Source organism: Mirounga angustirostris, unplaced genomic scaffold, assembly GCF_029215605.1.
Source record: "Mirounga angustirostris isolate CCGP_5_RB_7025 unplaced genomic scaffold, mMirAng1.0.hap1 SCAF_9, whole genome shotgun sequence".
In the NCBI taxonomy this organism is placed as follows: domain Eukaryota; kingdom Metazoa; phylum Chordata; class Mammalia; order Carnivora; family Phocidae; genus Mirounga; species Mirounga angustirostris.
The window spans coordinates 60582680-60598893 of NW_026991717.1; the positions used below are offsets into that span (position 1 = coordinate 60582680).

Genomic DNA, 16214 nt, shown 5'->3' on the forward strand with positions numbered 1-16214 from the left:
TAATAATGTATCAGTATAGGTTCATTGATTGTGACAAATGTACCACGCTGGTGCTAGGTGTCCATAGTCACAGATGATGATGGATTTGTGGGGACAGCAAGTGTATGGGAACTCTGTAATTTCCACTGAGCTCTGTAATGAACCTAAAACTGCTTTAAAAAATAAAGTTTATTAAAAAAAATAAAGTTTATTAATTTAAAAAAATCTTGTTACATGGGTGTTTGCATTTATCAAAACTCATCAAATGGTACTTTTAATATTTGTGTATTTCATTGCATATAAAATTTACCTCAATCATGTACAAATATTGAACTATTATATTTAAATTTGAAATATCAATATGATAATATATTTTAATCTTTTTTAAAAAGGGGTGCCTGGGTGGCTCAGTCTGTTAAACGTCTGCCTTTGGCTCAGGTCATGATCCCAGGTCCTGGGAACTAGCCCCGCTTCGGGCTCTCTGCTCAGTGGGGAGCCTGCTTCTCCCTCTTCCTCTGCTGTTTTACTGCTTGTGCTCTGTTTCTGTCTCTCTCTCTGTCAAATAAATAAAATGTTTTTAAAAAAATAAACTAGCCATTTATATCCTTTAAAAAAAAATAAAAAATAAATTTAAAAAGTATGTATTTCCTAAAGAGACCCTAATTGGAAAGGAGAAAAACTAGCAATATCCAACCAAAGTAAGAACGGGGTAATTTTAATTGTTGTCTTTCAGATGAATTAATGTATATTTTTAAAAAGCATTTTTGAAGCAAGAGAGTGCTATTCAAATGGGATGTAACCATCTTTTACATTGAACTACAAGGTTGGCATTTTTATCCCCATTTTAATATAATAAAACTGAAGTTCACAGAACTTAAGTGGCTTAACCAGAGTTTTAACTACTCTGTTGGGTGAGTTAGCAATTGCTGGAAGGGTTTAGGATGGTTTCCTTAAGGATAGATTAATGGAGGAAAATTACCTTACAAGGTTTTTTAATTTTTATTTATTTATTTATTTATTTATTTAAAGATTTTATTTATTTGACAGAGAGAGACAACAGCGAGAGAGGGAACACAAGCAGGGGGAGTAGGAGAGGGAGAAGCAGGCTTCCCGTGGAGCAGGGAGCCCGATGTGGGACTCGATCCCAGGACCTTGGGATCATGACCTGAGCCGAAGGCAGACGCTTAACGACTGAGCCACCCAGGCGCCCCGCAAGGTTCTTTTTAATGTGTTTCATTGCTTGAGCATGAAGGCAGGACAGCAACCTACTTCCCTTTCTAGAGTCTGAATTTCTACCTGTTAGCTAAGACTCCTAGGAACCCAGAGCAGATGACCACTAATTTCTTTACCTGGTCATATTACAGTGAGATAAATATTTATTTATTTTTTAAAGATTTATTTATTTGAGAGAGGGAGAGAGAGAATCTCAAGCAGACTCCCTGCTGAGCATGGAGCCTGATGCAGCACTCGACCCAGGGCTCGACCTTATGACCCTTAAGATCACAACCTGAGCCAAAACCAAGAGTTGGACACGACCAACTGTGCCACTCAGGCACCTCTGAGATAAATATTTATTAAATATCCATGTGATTCTGCCCTATTTGTTTCTTCACCTAATATACTGATAAAGTTTACCTAACAGTTCTAATATTTAAAATCAGCTATTTATCCATTCATAAAAAAATAAAATAAAATCAGTTTTTTTTTTTTTTTTTTTTTTTTTATTCATGAGAGACAGAGAGAGAGAGAGGGGCAGAGGGAGAAGCAGGCTCCCAAGGAGCAGGGAGCCCGATGCGGGACTCGATCCCAGGACGCTGGGATCATGACCTGAGCCGAAGGCAGACGCTTAACCATCTGAGCCACCCAGGCGCCCTAAAATCAACTATTTAGATTGAGAACAAGGAAAAGAACCTCAGTTGAGTTGACATTGTTTATTATCCTGGAACCATGAAATTGAGGTGTAATTATAAATTGAATAGCAAATTCATAGATTTATCTTTCAGAATTTCTTTTTCAGATCTTCCCCTTGCTCAGGTTCAAGAAGAGAGTGAAGAGGCTCGTTCTGCATCTTCTTTCTTGGCAGAAGTTTCTCAATATACAAATGGGTGAGTAGCAGCCCATTAGTCCAACCTATTTGAATGTTGTTTTAATAATTCTACCTTTTAGTTCAGTTGTTTGGCAGAATAACTTTTGAATCATTTTAATTCCAGTTTTTAAAAATTAGTTGAGGGTTTTTGAAATAACAGGTACCCATTTGTTTGTTTCTGAGACTGAAACAAGTTTGGATACATCTTTACTCTTGTAAATTGTTCTGGGAACATTGGCAAAAAATGATAGAATTTTAACAAATGTCAGCATTTAGAATTTAAATAAATGTAGAAAATAGAAAATAGGTCATCCTTTTAAAGCAATCTATACAGTTGATGCACTTTACTAAATAGAGGTTTTTTGTTTGTTTTTTTTTAAAGATTTTATTTATTTATTTGACAGAGAGAGGGAACACGAGCAGGGGGAGTGGGAGAGGGAGAAGCAGGCTCCCCACAGAGCAGGGAGCCCGATGCGGGACTCGATCCCAGGACCCTGGGACCATGACCCGAGCCGAAGGCAGTCGCTTAACCAACTGAGCCACCCAGGCGCCCTAAATAGAGGTTTTTTAAGACTGTTCTCTAACATGTGAAATACCTTGGCAGTGCAGAAGCTAAAACCAAAAATATAATAGGAGTGCCCTGCTGAGCTTCACTTGCTACCACACTCTCTCATCTTTGTTTTCACCTTCTTCACCATTTTTTATTTAGTTGGGTTTTCTGTTTCATTTTGGTTTTTCGTTTAGGCACTGAAGGTTGGGGGGGGGGGTTGCAGAAGAGAGAGAGAAAAAGAGTGTGTGTGTGTGTGTGTGTGTGTTACTAGACTTTATTTTTTAGAGCTGTTTTAGGGTTACAGAAAAACTGAACAGAAAGTACAAAGCATTCCCGTTTACTCCCTCCCCTCACAGGTTTCTCCTGTGATTAACATCTTGCATTAGTAGATTTGTTAAAGATGACAAACAAGTATCAATACATTGCTATTAACTAAAGTCTATAGTTTACATTAGGGTTCACTTTTTTGTGGTAGCATTATAAGTATCATATAGAATAGTTTCATTGCCCTGTGAATCACCAATTTGAATACAGAAATCAAGAAAGTATTAATTTTTTTTTAGCTAACTTAACTCCTTTGGTTAGTTATTGATAAATATATCTGATTCACATTTCATCGTAAGGGTTAGGAAAATGAAGATAATAGTTATTTGCCTTAAAAATCTACATGGTAAAAGATGCAAGGTCTGTGGTTTTCTTTAGGAAACTTAGAAGATTTAAAGACAGAAGCTACTGCCAGTTAAATATTTTGTATTAAATGGATAAAAAATATTTAAATATTTAGCTGTGTTTTTTTTTTTTTTTAAAGATTTTATTTATTTATTTGACAGAGAGAGAGATAGTGAGAGCAGGAACACAAGCAGGGGGAGTGGGAGAGGGAGAAGCAGGCTTCCCGCGGAGCAGGGAGCCCGATGCGGGGCTCGATCCCAGGACCCTGGGATCATGACCTGAGCTGAAGGCAGACGCTTAACGACTGAGCCATTCAGGCGCCCCTTTAGCTGTGTTTTTAAAGGGGGATGTGTCTAGAGTTTTAGTCTGATCAGTATTCTGTTCTATTCTGGAATTATTTCCCCCCAGCTGCATTGGATGTGGTGTTCCTGGCTGGTATTTGTGGGTCTCATTGAAGAATGGCATCACCCCTTACCTTCGCTGTGCTGCATTGTTTTTCCACTATTTACTTGGAGTAACTCCACCTGAAGAACTGCTTACCAGTAAGTAGGAAAATGAAATCTCAAAGTAGCAAATAAGGGATTTTTTTTTTTCTTTATCTTCAGCCTCAAAAATATAAGGTGGGGACAGGCAAGAACCACTTCTCTATTCCCTATCTTTTTCATCAGCGTTCACTCCCGACATATGTGCCTCTGCCTGGTGTAGGTTAAAGGTGAGACCAAAAATGAGATTAGCCTCATAAATATGCAAAACCTACTCATGGCTCCTATCTATGTATCGTTCATGTACTTAAGCTTATAAGATGTCTGCACACACAATATAACTGAAAGGATATGCAGAAAATTAGAAACATTGGTTACCTTTAGGGAAGAGAATGTTTTGGCTAAGTAGGAGGAAAACTTTATTGTATACTCTGTTATTTGAATTTTGAACATATGATTATTACAAAAGAACTAAAATGCTGCTAGGAGAGGCCTGTTGGAACAAACCCAGGATACGTATATCTGAGTAACAACCATTTCCTTTCTTCTTTACTTGCCTTAAATCTAGATCAAAGTAGACAAAGCTTCCTTGTGGCCTTGTATGGGTAAAAATCTGAACGTTTGTATGATTTGGAAGCTTCACCAAAATTGTTCAGAGAGTTTTGCTTTTGTCCTTTGAGATTAAGTTGAACGGGTCAGCTTTACTGGCTATCACCTTCTTTATCTTGAACTTAGTTCGGTAGGGCTTATTTGATCAAGGTTTGTTCTGATTCTATATACAGGCATACCTTGTTTTATTGTGCATCACTTTATTGTGCTTTGCAGATACTGTGTTTTTTACAGATTGGAAGTTTGTGGCAAGCCTGTGGCAAGCAAGTCTGTCAGCACCATTTTTCCAACAGCATTTGCTCACTTCATGTCTGTGCCACATTTTGATTATTCTTGCAATATTTCAAATTTTTTCATTATTATATTTATTAGGGTGATCTGTGGTGATTGATTATGACTGGCTGAAAGCTCAGATGATGGTTAGCATTTTTTTAGCAATATTTTTAATTAAGGTCTGTACATTGTTGTTTTAGACCTAATGCTCTTGCACACTAAATAGACTACAATCTAGGGGCACCTGGGTGGCTCAGTCATTAAGCATCTGCCTTCGGCTCAGGTCATGATCCCAGGGTCCTGGGATCGAGCCCCACATCGTCCTGCTCCGCAGGAAGCCTGCTTCTCCCTCCCCCACTACCCCTGCTTGTGTTCCCTCTCTCGCTGTGTCTCTCTCTGTTAAATAAATAAATAAAAATCTTAAAAAAAAAAAAAAAGACTACAATCTAGTAGAAACATAACTTTAATATGCCCTGGGAAACCAGAAGTTCACTTGACTTGCTTCACTCTGATACTAGCTTTATTGTGGCAGTCTGGAACTGAACCCGCAATTATCTCCACAGTATGCCTATAAATGGGGGGCTACTTTCCAAGTAGTTGTCTGTACAGATGTGTTGTTTGCATTTTTAGAAAATCATGTATTAATTTATCTAGCCGGTGCTGTAATACAACAGTGAGTAAGATTAAGTCTTTTACTGGGAGGAGACTAAATGTATACAAACAGATAAATGTATGTAATACAACGTCAAGTGGTGATAAGTGCTACCAAGAAAAATAAAGCAGGTTGTGGGGATAGAGAGTGCTGGGCTGGAGTAATACTTTTAGTAGATAGTCATAGAAGACTGCTCTTTGAGGACACTTCGAGCAAAGAGATGTTGAAATAAAGATGGGGTTGAACTGGACAGAGAGTTAAAGGAAGAGTATTCCTAAGCAGAAGGAACACTAAATGCAAAGGCTTTGTTTGACATCATCAAAGAATAGTAAAGAGATGAGTGTAGCTGAAGCATAATGAGAGGACGAGGGTGGTAGGAGATGAGGTTCAAGAGGCAGCCAGGGGCAGATCATGTAGGGCCTTTATGTGTTTTGATAAGGACTTTGTGTTTTTTCCCTTTTGGTGGTGTGACATTGGAGAAACCTTATCAGGAGAATGAATCAGATTTGTGTTTTGAAAGAATCACTGTGTCTTATTTGTCACCCAGTTTTATAGAGTATAGAAATGAACATAAACAGGGACGCCTGGGTGGCTCAGTTGGTTAAGCGACTGCCTTCGGCTCAGGTCATGATCCTGGAGTCCTGGGATCGAGTCCTGCATCGGGCTCCCTGCTGAGCAGGGAGTCTGCTTCTCCCTCTGACCCTCCCCTCTCTCATGTGTGCGCTCTCTCTCACTCATTCTCTCTCTCTCAAATAAATAAAATCTTAAAAAAAAAAAAAGAAAGAAATGAACATAAACAATGAAGAAATTCTATTCACAGGTTGACCAGATAAGAATAATGTGCTTATTAAATGTATTTTTATTCTCTTGCAGATCCTGCAGAAGGAGAGTACAGTGCACTCTGTAGCTATCTATCTTTACCCACAAATTTGTTCCTGCTTTTTCAGGAATATTGGGATACTGTAAGACCCCTCCTCCAGAGGTACTGTGAGGGCAAAATATCATTGTTGGGTCATTATACAGTTTGGAAATTTTAAATTAAAATTATTTGCTAAGCTTTTAGATTGATTAGACTTGATTAAAGTGGGTAACAAAAATATAGGAGATTCCTAATTCACACACTCAATGAATTAGACATAAGTCCAGCAGCCATGGGCAGCTGGACTTTGTACTTGTCCCACCGTGATTACCATTCCTTGTACTACTCTTCCCTGCAGCTGCCATTTCTTGCCAGTATCCACTATTGACCCCAGCCCCTGGGCTCTAATAACACCACAATTTCCTTTTGTTCCTCCAGCCTGGGAGAGGTGGTGGCTTCCTGTTATTGGCTAATCTTTGGGTCGCCTTGCTTTTTTCTCTCCTTCTGTCAGCCCTTGGATTGGATTTGCAGCCCTTCTGCCACCTTTATTACCAATTCCTGGTATTAAATTCCATCTTCAGAATGGTTTCTGTTTTTCTAGCAAGACTTTGATTGATTAACCCTTTAAAAAAGAGATGAATAGGGGTGCCTGAGTGGCTCAGTCGTTAAGCATCTGCCTTCGGCTCAGGTCATGATCCCAGGGTCCTGGGATCGAGCCCCGCATCAGGCTCCCTGCTTCTCCCTCTTCTCCCTGCCTGTGCTCTCTCTTGCTATCTCTGTCTCCTCAAATAAATAAATAAAATCTTAAAATAAATAAAAATTAAAAAGATGAATAAAAGAAAGGGGGAAAATAAATAGGCAGACACAAAAACGAAGGGAAGAAAAGCAAAGGGGTAAGATGTGAGATAGAAGTCTAGCTGAGGGCGGGCGCCTGGGTGGCTCAGTTGGTTAAGCGACTGCCTTCGGCTCAGGTCATGATCCTGGAGTCCCGGGATTAAGTCCTGCATCGGGCTCCCTGCTCAGCAGGGAGTCTGCTTCTCCCTCTGACCCTCCTGCCTCTCATGCTCTCTGTCTCTCATTCTCTCTCTCTCAAATAAATAAATAAATAAAATCTTTAAAAAAAAAAAAAAGTCTAGCTGAAGGAACATGGAAAGAAGGGACAGAAGGATTTGGAATGGGTGGCTCATTGATGAACATTGCGCTGAAGTTGTGATGACCTGTTTGCTTTTCTCTTGGCTCCCCCATATAGGTGGTGTGCAGATCCTGCGTTACTAAACTGTTTGAAGCAGAAAAGCACCGTAGTCAGGTTGGTTTTACTTCTCAATCCTCCCCTCCCCCTCAACCATCTACAGGTTGTGTTTCCAAAAGTAGTTGGTTTGTGGAACATGCTTTCCAGTCTGTCTTCTTCATTCTCACTCAGTACATTGTTTCCTACGTTTCTGTTAGGTCTTTGCCAGAAATTGGATTCTTCCTACAGTTGATTTTTTTCTTGGAGTGGCTATCCTTTCCCTCTTAAATTGTTTGACCCCACCAGCTCCTCTTCCTTAAGCTCGTACATGCTTTTTTTTTTTTTTTTTAAGATTTTATTCATTTATTTGACAGAGAGAGACACAGCGAGAGAGGGAACACAAGCAGGGGGAGTGGGAGAGGGAGAAGCAGGCTCCCCACGGAGCAGGGAGCCCGATGTGGGACTCGATCCCAGGACCCTGGGATCATGACCTGAGCCGAAGGCAGACGCTTAACGACTGAGCCACCCTGGCGCCCCTCGTACATGCTTATTAAAAGGCACAGGAGGAGATGGCATCTTGGAGCTGCCGGTTTATTAAAGTCAGAAAGTAGTAACAGTATTCCTATACACCACTTTTTTCCTTTTGAGAATAGTAAGATATAAATAGAACTATTCCCTCTTCCCCTTCCCTTCCGATCTGTATACTTAGAGATGACCCAACAAAACTGTTCTTCAGCCCTCCTATCTCCCTTAAGTTATGTCTCAATCAAAATCCACCTCTCCCTCAAAGACAAATTCAAATGTGACCTCCTCCTGCAAGTCTGCTCTAGTAATATCCTCTCAGCTGTGTGTGTGCATGTGTGCCTGCCAGCTCCACAAAGCACTAAACAGTAAACTCACCAGGGACCAGACTGCATGCTTATTTTCTTTGTATCCTCTCCTGGGCCTGCTTTCTGTTATGTATGTGTCTGATTTTTATTCCAGTTGAATTGCATCAGTAAACAAGCAGAGCAATTGACCCCCAACCTTAAATGCTAACATCAGTACCATTTTTCCATGGCTAAAGCAAACATTGTGACACAATGTGCATTTGCCACCTTCTCTTTTCATCTTTCTTACCCCTTGAACTAACTTCCCCTTTACTGTAAATGTACATATGCTACCTACTCCTAACCCAACTTTAGTGATTTAGAGATTATAGATCGGCTTTTATAACTTAAATACAGTAGTATTCACATCACCAAGAAAAGAAAGAGAGAAAAATTTAAAAGATCAGTACTTATTTTAAAACTGTTAATCTCACACAGTTTTCCCTTTATTTCAGTTCATTGTGTGCCTTTTAGAGAACTACTATTTCCTCAGCATGGTGCTAAAATACTTAAGGAGAGTTAAAAGACCTAACACAGCTTTTTGGTCATGGGTAATTTACAACCTAATTATGTACATAAACTAAAGACATAAAATAGTATATGGAATATATTGTTAATGCTATAGAAATTTAAAGAGTAAAAGATTCTTAATGATGCAAAGTTAGTCTTAGAGGAGATAATTTTTAGCTGAACTTAGAAGGAATTATAGAATTTAAGTTGATCTGGGAGGCGCCTGAGTGGCTCAGTCTGTTAAGGATCTGCCTTTGGCTCAGGTCATGATCTTGGGGTCCTGGGATCAAGCCCCGCATCAGGCTTTCCCTGCTCAGCAGCATGTCTGCTTCTCCTTCTGCCTCTGTGATCTCTCTTGCTTTCACTCTCTCTCAAATAAAATAATAATAATAATTTTAAAAAAGAATTCAAGTTAATTGGGGTTTGAGGATAGAATTTCCACGTGATTGAGATGATGTTCCCAGGGCATGCATGCAAGGCTTTTACTGTATCTGTATTGTGTGGTAAGAATGAATAATAATATTTGCAAACATGTTTTCAACATAATACTAAGTGTATTATGTTCCACTTCAATATCTTATTGAGTCTTCAACGGCTGTGAGTTTCCTCCATACTATTATTTATATTTAACATTTCTTAAATCAGCATGAGTCTTTATATTTCTCTCTCCCCACCATCTCAAAAATGTGTTATTAAATTGATGGTATGCCTTATGGCTGAGAAAGTATAATATGTCCATCCTCTATTTACAGACCAGGAAATACAGGCTAGGGTTCAGTGACTTGTCAGATATCAGAGAATTTAGGATTTGTAGCGAGGTCTGTCTGATTTCAAAGGCTGTGTTCTTTATATTACCTTCCTAGCCATCATGGAAATCTAGCTAGAACAATTTAGTCTTAGGAAATAGTGGAAGTTGAGTTTGGAAAGGAAACCAGATGATGAAAGATTTGAAATTCTAGGCTGAAAAACTTGGATTTAATGTAGTCAACAGGAGGAATTACTGTGGGTTTCAAGTATGGATCCTTTTGTTATTTTTAAAATACTCTTTACTTGGTCAATTTTTGGCATGGGCTTATTTACTCAGAAGTAAAATTGTCTTTTAAATTACATTTCTAGATACCCTAGAAAAAGAAATAGTTTGATAGAGCTTCCTGATGACTATAGCTGTCTCCTAAATCAAGCTTCTCATTTCAGGTAAGAAGAAATATATTTCTAAAAAATTTTTAAGCTTGCAGTTGGTATGCACCACCACTAGTAGACTTTTTTAAAGTGACCACAGAGCATCCTTTACAACAGTGATTGTCAATTTCTTTATTATTGAGGTGAGAACCATAAAACAAACAATTAATGATGATAAAGTATACAATTTAGTGCTATTTAGTGTATTCACAGTGTTGTGCAACCACCACCTCTCTCTGGTTTCAAAACTTTTTCACCATGCCAGAGAAACACCTTGTATCCACTAAGTAATTGCTCCCCATTTCCCTCTTTCCCGATCCCCTGGTAAGCAATAATCTGCTTCCTGTCTCTGTGGATCTGCCTACTCTGGATATATCCTATAAAAGGAGTCATATAACATATGACCTTTTGTGTCTGGCTTCTTTCACTTAGTATAGCTTTTGAGGTCATCCAAAGTTGTAGCATGTATTCAGTCCTTTGTTGGCTAAGTAATATTCCACTGTAGGGACACCTGGCTGGCTTAGTCGGTGGATCATGCAGCTCTTGATCTTAGGGTTGTGAGTTTGAGCCCCATGTTAGGTGTAGAGATTACTTAAAAATAAAATCTTAAAAATAACAATGATAATGTTCCATTGTATGTATATACCAGAGTTTGTTTATCCATTTATCTATTGATGAGCATTTAAACATCTTTTCATGTGCTTGTTGGACATTTGTTTATGTTCTTTGGAGAAATGTCTGTTCAAGTCCTTTGTCCATCTTGTAATTGGACTGTCTGTTTTGTTGTTGAGTTGTAAGAGTTCTTTATATTGAAGGGGAGGAAAGAGGGTCAGAGTGTCCTTTTTGCACCTGCTGTTTCTTAGGTAACTTTAATTCAAAATAATCTGTATGCCAAAGTGGCATATTTTGAGGTGGCCTCTTCTGTTCTCTTTCAGTATATTCTGGATATTCAGCCCTTATCAGATTTTTATTTTGCAAATATTTTCTCCCATTCTATAGGTTGTGTTTTCATATTCTTCATAATGTTTTCAATACATAAAAGTTCATTTTATCTATTTTTTTGTTTGTTTCTTGTGCTTTTGGTGTCAAAACTAAGACTTCATTGCCAAATCTGAGGTCATGAAGATTTACCCCTTTGTTTTCTTTCAATAGTTTTGTAGTTTTAGCTCTATATTTAGACTGTGGATTTGTTTTTTAAGATTTGATTTATTTATTAGAGAGAAAGAGCACAAGCAGGGGGGAGCGGGAGAGGGAGAAAGAAGCAGGCTCCCCGCTGAGCAGGGAGCCTGATGTGGGCTCGATTCCAGGACCCTGAGGCGAAGGCAGAGGCTTAACCGACTGAGCCACCCAGGCACCCCTACACTGTGGATTTGTTTGAGTTAATTTTTGGAATGAGACAGGAGGTCCAACTTCATTCTTTCTTTCATGTGGTTTCCAGTTATTCCAGCACCATTTTTTAAAAGACTTTGTTCCCTCATTGGATAATCTCAGTACCCACATTGAAAATCAGTTTGTCATAGATGTTTGGGTTTCTTTCTAAAGTCTATTCTGTTGGTCTATATGTCTATCCTTATGCTAACACCACACTTTTAAATTACCATAGCTTTGTAGTAAGTTTTGAAATTTAACCTGTCAGCCTTCCAACTTTTTCTTTTTCAGTGTTGCTTTGACTGTGAATAGGCCATACTTTCTGCTTCTTTGTAAGCTCTGTTAGTTTTGTTGAGAATTGGACATTTTGATTATTGTAGTAGCTCTTTAAATCAGATTCTACCCCCTCCCCAAGAATTGCCACCATTGCTTGATAAAGGCTACGGGTGTCTCTTCAGTGACTTTTCCAAACTCTTTTTTGCAAAGACTGTATTTCGTATTGTGTGTTCACCGAAGTCTCTGTTCCATTATCTCTGCAGTCAGCCAGTGAACTGACAGATTTCCTTAAATTTCTGGATCCAGTAAGAAAAGTGAAGAGAAGAAGAAAATATAAAGAATATTCTGTCTCTTTAAATTCCCTCTACCATCACTGCCAAGAAAGTCACTTCAGCCCATAAGGGTTGAAACAATGGCCAGTCTCTGCATCAGCCCTTCAGTGAGCTGCCAGGCAGAACTAAACACACAACCATGATTTTTGAGGCCAATGTCTCTATTACCCATCCTGGCACCAGCAAGCCACCACCCCCATAGCTACCTGCTATAGGGCTGGGGGATAGGAGGTGGTAGCCACTACACAGAAAGCCAAAATTCATTGAAATTTTCCAGCCTCTTCGTTAAGCACTGCTGTGGATGCTGCAAGTGTTCACCTAGATTCCAAATTCCAAAATAGTTGCTTCAGACAGTTCTTGCCAGATCAACAGTTGTATTGGTAAAGGAAGCAATTCCTGGAGCTCATAACTCTACCATCTTATAGGATATCTCCCCCTCAACTTTTTTTTAAAGCTACAGGAGCCTTTTTTTTTTCTTTTAGCATTCTAAGAATCATCATTTATTCGTGTATCTTTAAACAGTGTTTTACGTGTAGAATTGTGGTCAGTACATCCATCCACTGAAATAACACTGTTCTCAACTTCATAAACAAGTAGTTCTCTTAGAAATATCTTTTATGCATATCTCTTTAGCACCATTTTATGTACATTACAGTGAGGTGACCATATCCTCACTGAAATAACGCTGAAGAACCCTTTTTCTCCCAAGCAAAATCTTATATGGAATCCCATAGTAACAGTAAAACAGGTAATAGCATTGTGGCTCAAGTTTAAGCCTGGGTACTAGAGAGAATAGTACACCTCCTTAGCCTTTTCTGATACCATGTTCCCCCCTACCTCAATCAAATTAAACACCACACTAAAGCAGTGTTTCTCAGACTTTCTTTCATCTTCCTCTTCCCTTTCACTGATTACTTTCAAATAAAAAAAAATCTGGATGATGACTAATAAGAAGTACAATAAACAAGTTACATTATATTCATTACTAATATCATGTATGAATTACCTGTTAGTTGCTTTTGTAAGAAAACAGCATGAGCTTAAACACATGATTCTATATGCTAAAGTAATATCCTATAAAGTTAACAGTTTACACTTACCTTGCTATAATATGATGTAAGTTATTCAAATAACATAAATTCATGAGCTGCACACCACCAATATAATGTCCCTGAATGGAGAAATTATATTCATACCCACCTTAGCCATTGGTGTGTGAATATTTCATATTTGAATCACAGTGCATCATGTCTTAAAAATAATAGGCTAAAATTACTATTGATGCAATTATGTATCCTTGACACTGAGGTGGCATCACACCACCACCCATAGCAAATCATTAATAATGATGACATATTAGCAGTAACTTGTAATTAAAAGGCAAGAATCTGGGGTGCCTGGGCGGCTCAGTTGTTAAGCGTCTGCCTTCGGCTCAGGTCATGAACCCAGGGCCCTGGGATCGAGTCCCGCATCGGGCTCCCTGCTCTGTGGGAAGCCTGCTTCTCCTTCTCCCACTCCCCCTGCTTGTGTTCCCTCTCTCGCTGTGTCTCTCTCTGTCAAATAAATAAATAAAATTTTTTTAAAAAATTAAAAAAAAATAAAAGGCAAGAATCTCAGCAGTCTGAAAATCAAAACCTATTCAAGACTTCGTTGATGATATACTGGTAATACAGCATCTCTTCCCCAAATTGCAGGAATTCCAAAGCTCAGTTAGGAGTTTTGTAATATTAAGTAAGCATCGTACAGCAGCCAAACTTCTTAATAAACTTAATTAGAGCTCTCAGAAAACATAAATAACTCTTAAATTTTGCTTTAAGGGTACCAGTTAGTAATTCTAATGAACTGCCTTGGCGTACAAAGTGACTATTGTAGTCCTTAGTCATATTGTAAATAACTTGCTGTCATTTGAAGGGGCAAAGAAAGGGATTGCAGTTTATCATCATTTTGAGGGTTTGAAGAGCCCTTATGTGGCCCATTCTGAGAATCACCGCCCTACAGAAGTCTAAGGAAATTCTCCTATTCTGTTATAACCATTGCTTTGAACCCTGAAGCCGGGGAGTTTAACGGGCCCAGCAGGGGCTTGGGCAGCCCATACTCCCACCTCTGTTACAAGATAGAATTGGTCTTGGTGTTAGTTCCCTTGCTGTTTGTCCCATGCAGATTAAGTTCAGCCACCTAAAGAAATGGCTGAGCCATTTACCTTGCAGCCCTTAAAACGTGAGCTAGATGGGGGCACCTGGGTGGCTCAGTCGTTAAGCGTCTGCCTTCGGCTCAGGTCATGATCCCAGGGTGCTGGGATCGGGATCGAGCCCTGCATCGGGCTCCCTGCTCTGCGGGAAGCCTGCTTCTCCCTCTCCCACTCCCCCTGCTTGTGTTCCCTCTCTCGCTATGTCTCTGTCTGTCAAATAAATAAATAAAATCTTAAAAAAAAAAAAAAAAAACATGAGCTAGAGGATTTCAGAGATTGCATCCAGCTCTGAATTCCATGATTCTCCTATTTTTAGGGCTGTATTGCAATCCCAGTGAATAGATGTTATCTTCCCAGGATTAAAGAGTATCACTGTGGGCTCTTAGGAGGATCTGAGAAGAGTGTTAGTCATTAATCACAGTGAAGAGCCCCTTGGATGATATTACTACATACTGGTTTCAAGTAAAGTGAAAATAAATCTTATGATCTCTTCCAGTTTTATTGTCACCACCAGTTTCCATTAAGACTGAGCCATTTCTACTGTAGGAGGGTAAGCTGCCCAGTTACTATACTTTAGGTATCACCCCTGTTTTCCTCTATAGGATATTAGTGACTAGGACTCAGCCATCCTGTGCGAAAAGTGAAAGATTTTGGCTTTATCCAAAAAGAGCTAAAATTATGTTCTTCCCCCTGGAAGTGAAAATAGCCTCCTCATCTCCAGGAGATAGGCATGGAATACCTACGCACTGGGTCCTTCTGCTCCTATGTGGACAGTGATTTTCTTATCTTACCTGAGAAACGAGGGATCAGAGAATAAACCATTAATACCTTACTGGAGATGGAGATTCTTTTGGTGCTCTTTCTTCTGACCCCATTATAAGCCACATTGGATCTCAACTTAGTGGTTGCATTTATTTATTACTCCCCAAATAAAGGAATTCTTGATGTTTCTAATATGTCCATTATAAGGCAGAGAGAGGAGTGTAGAAAGCTTCTTTTTTAAAAGATAGCCACTATCGCTTTAATTCAGAGAGTGATACCCCTCTTTGAGGGGCATTATAGCAAGGCTGTAGCATACTACTGTGTAAAATGGTACATCTCAGTGTACTACTTGGTTCAATTCAAGCAAGTCAATTCTGTCACTTTTTCCTTCCTAAAGACTTGCTTTGTTTCCCAGATAGAGGTGTATGAACTCTAAGACTACAGTCTTTCATTTCAACCCTAAAGATCTCAATACTTACAATGGACAGGAAATGTGTCTAAACCCTTACTGCACATTTGTGATTAAAAAAAAAAGTACACCTAACAGGGTCATATTCCTCTAATATTGAGGACTTTAAGCTCGACTAAACCAGTCCAGAGGAGGGAGTTGACTATAAATTGGTCATGTCAGATGAAGACTAGATTCTATCAAAGTATCTCAATCTCAAGGCATATTTAATTGCCAAACTATGGGAATTATCAGGACACTGTATATTTAATAATACATTTTCTTACTGTGGATTAATCAGGAGATTTTTTTTTTGTTAAGGCCTTATTAAAGGGGAATGATCTAATTAAATGTTTTCTTGTGTTTTGGGCTGCCTGGGTGGCTCAGTTCATTAGGCATCCGACTCTTGATTTCAGCTCAGGTCATGATGTCAGGGTTGTGAGATGGGGCCCTGCGTCAGGCTCTGCAATAGGCATGGAGCCTGCTCTCTACGCTGGGCATGGAGCCTGCGTGGGATTCTCTCTTTCTCTCTCTTTCTCTGAATGAATGAATGAATGAGTGAATGAATTAATGAATTTCTTGTGTTTTAAGAGCTTTCTTTGCTGCAAAGCAGCCAGTGATGAACACAATTCATTGCTAACTGGATATATCATGCTTTTATTGTTTCTCCACCATACTGAATGTTTTCTTCCCCTTTGAGGTGCCCACGGTCTGCAGATGATGAGCGAAAGCACCCTGTCCTCTGTCTTTTCTGTGGAGCTATACTGTGTTCTCAGAACATTTGCTGCCAAGAAATTGTGAATGGGGAAGAGGTTGGAGCTTGCATTTTTCATGCACTTCACTGTGGAGCTGGAGTCTGCATTTTCTTAAAGTGAGTAGTGAGTGTTCTGGAAGC

General features: G+C 39.2%; 1 protein-coding gene across 6 annotated transcripts in view; it reads left to right on the forward strand.

Moving 5' to 3' along the window:
- UBR1 (ubiquitin protein ligase E3 component n-recognin 1) overlaps window positions 1-16214 on the forward strand; it is a 157323-nt gene that overhangs the window by 124254 nt on the left and 16855 nt on the right. For 4 of the 6 annotated variants that reach the window (XM_064570568.1, XM_064570570.1, XM_064570571.1 and 1 more), the window contains 6 exons: window positions 1997-2084; window positions 3693-3826; window positions 6174-6282; window positions 7409-7465; window positions 9883-9960; window positions 16020-16190. In XM_064570568.1, the coding sequence (XP_064426638.1) occupies window positions 1997-2084; window positions 3693-3826; window positions 6174-6282; window positions 7409-7465; window positions 9883-9960; window positions 16020-16190 (637 nt within the window). Of the gene's footprint in view, window positions 1-1982; window positions 2085-3692; window positions 3827-6173; window positions 6283-7408; window positions 7466-9882; window positions 9961-16019; window positions 16191-16214 lie in introns of those variants that run through there. The other 2 variants (XM_064570569.1, XR_010405032.1) reach the window with 2 other exon arrangements.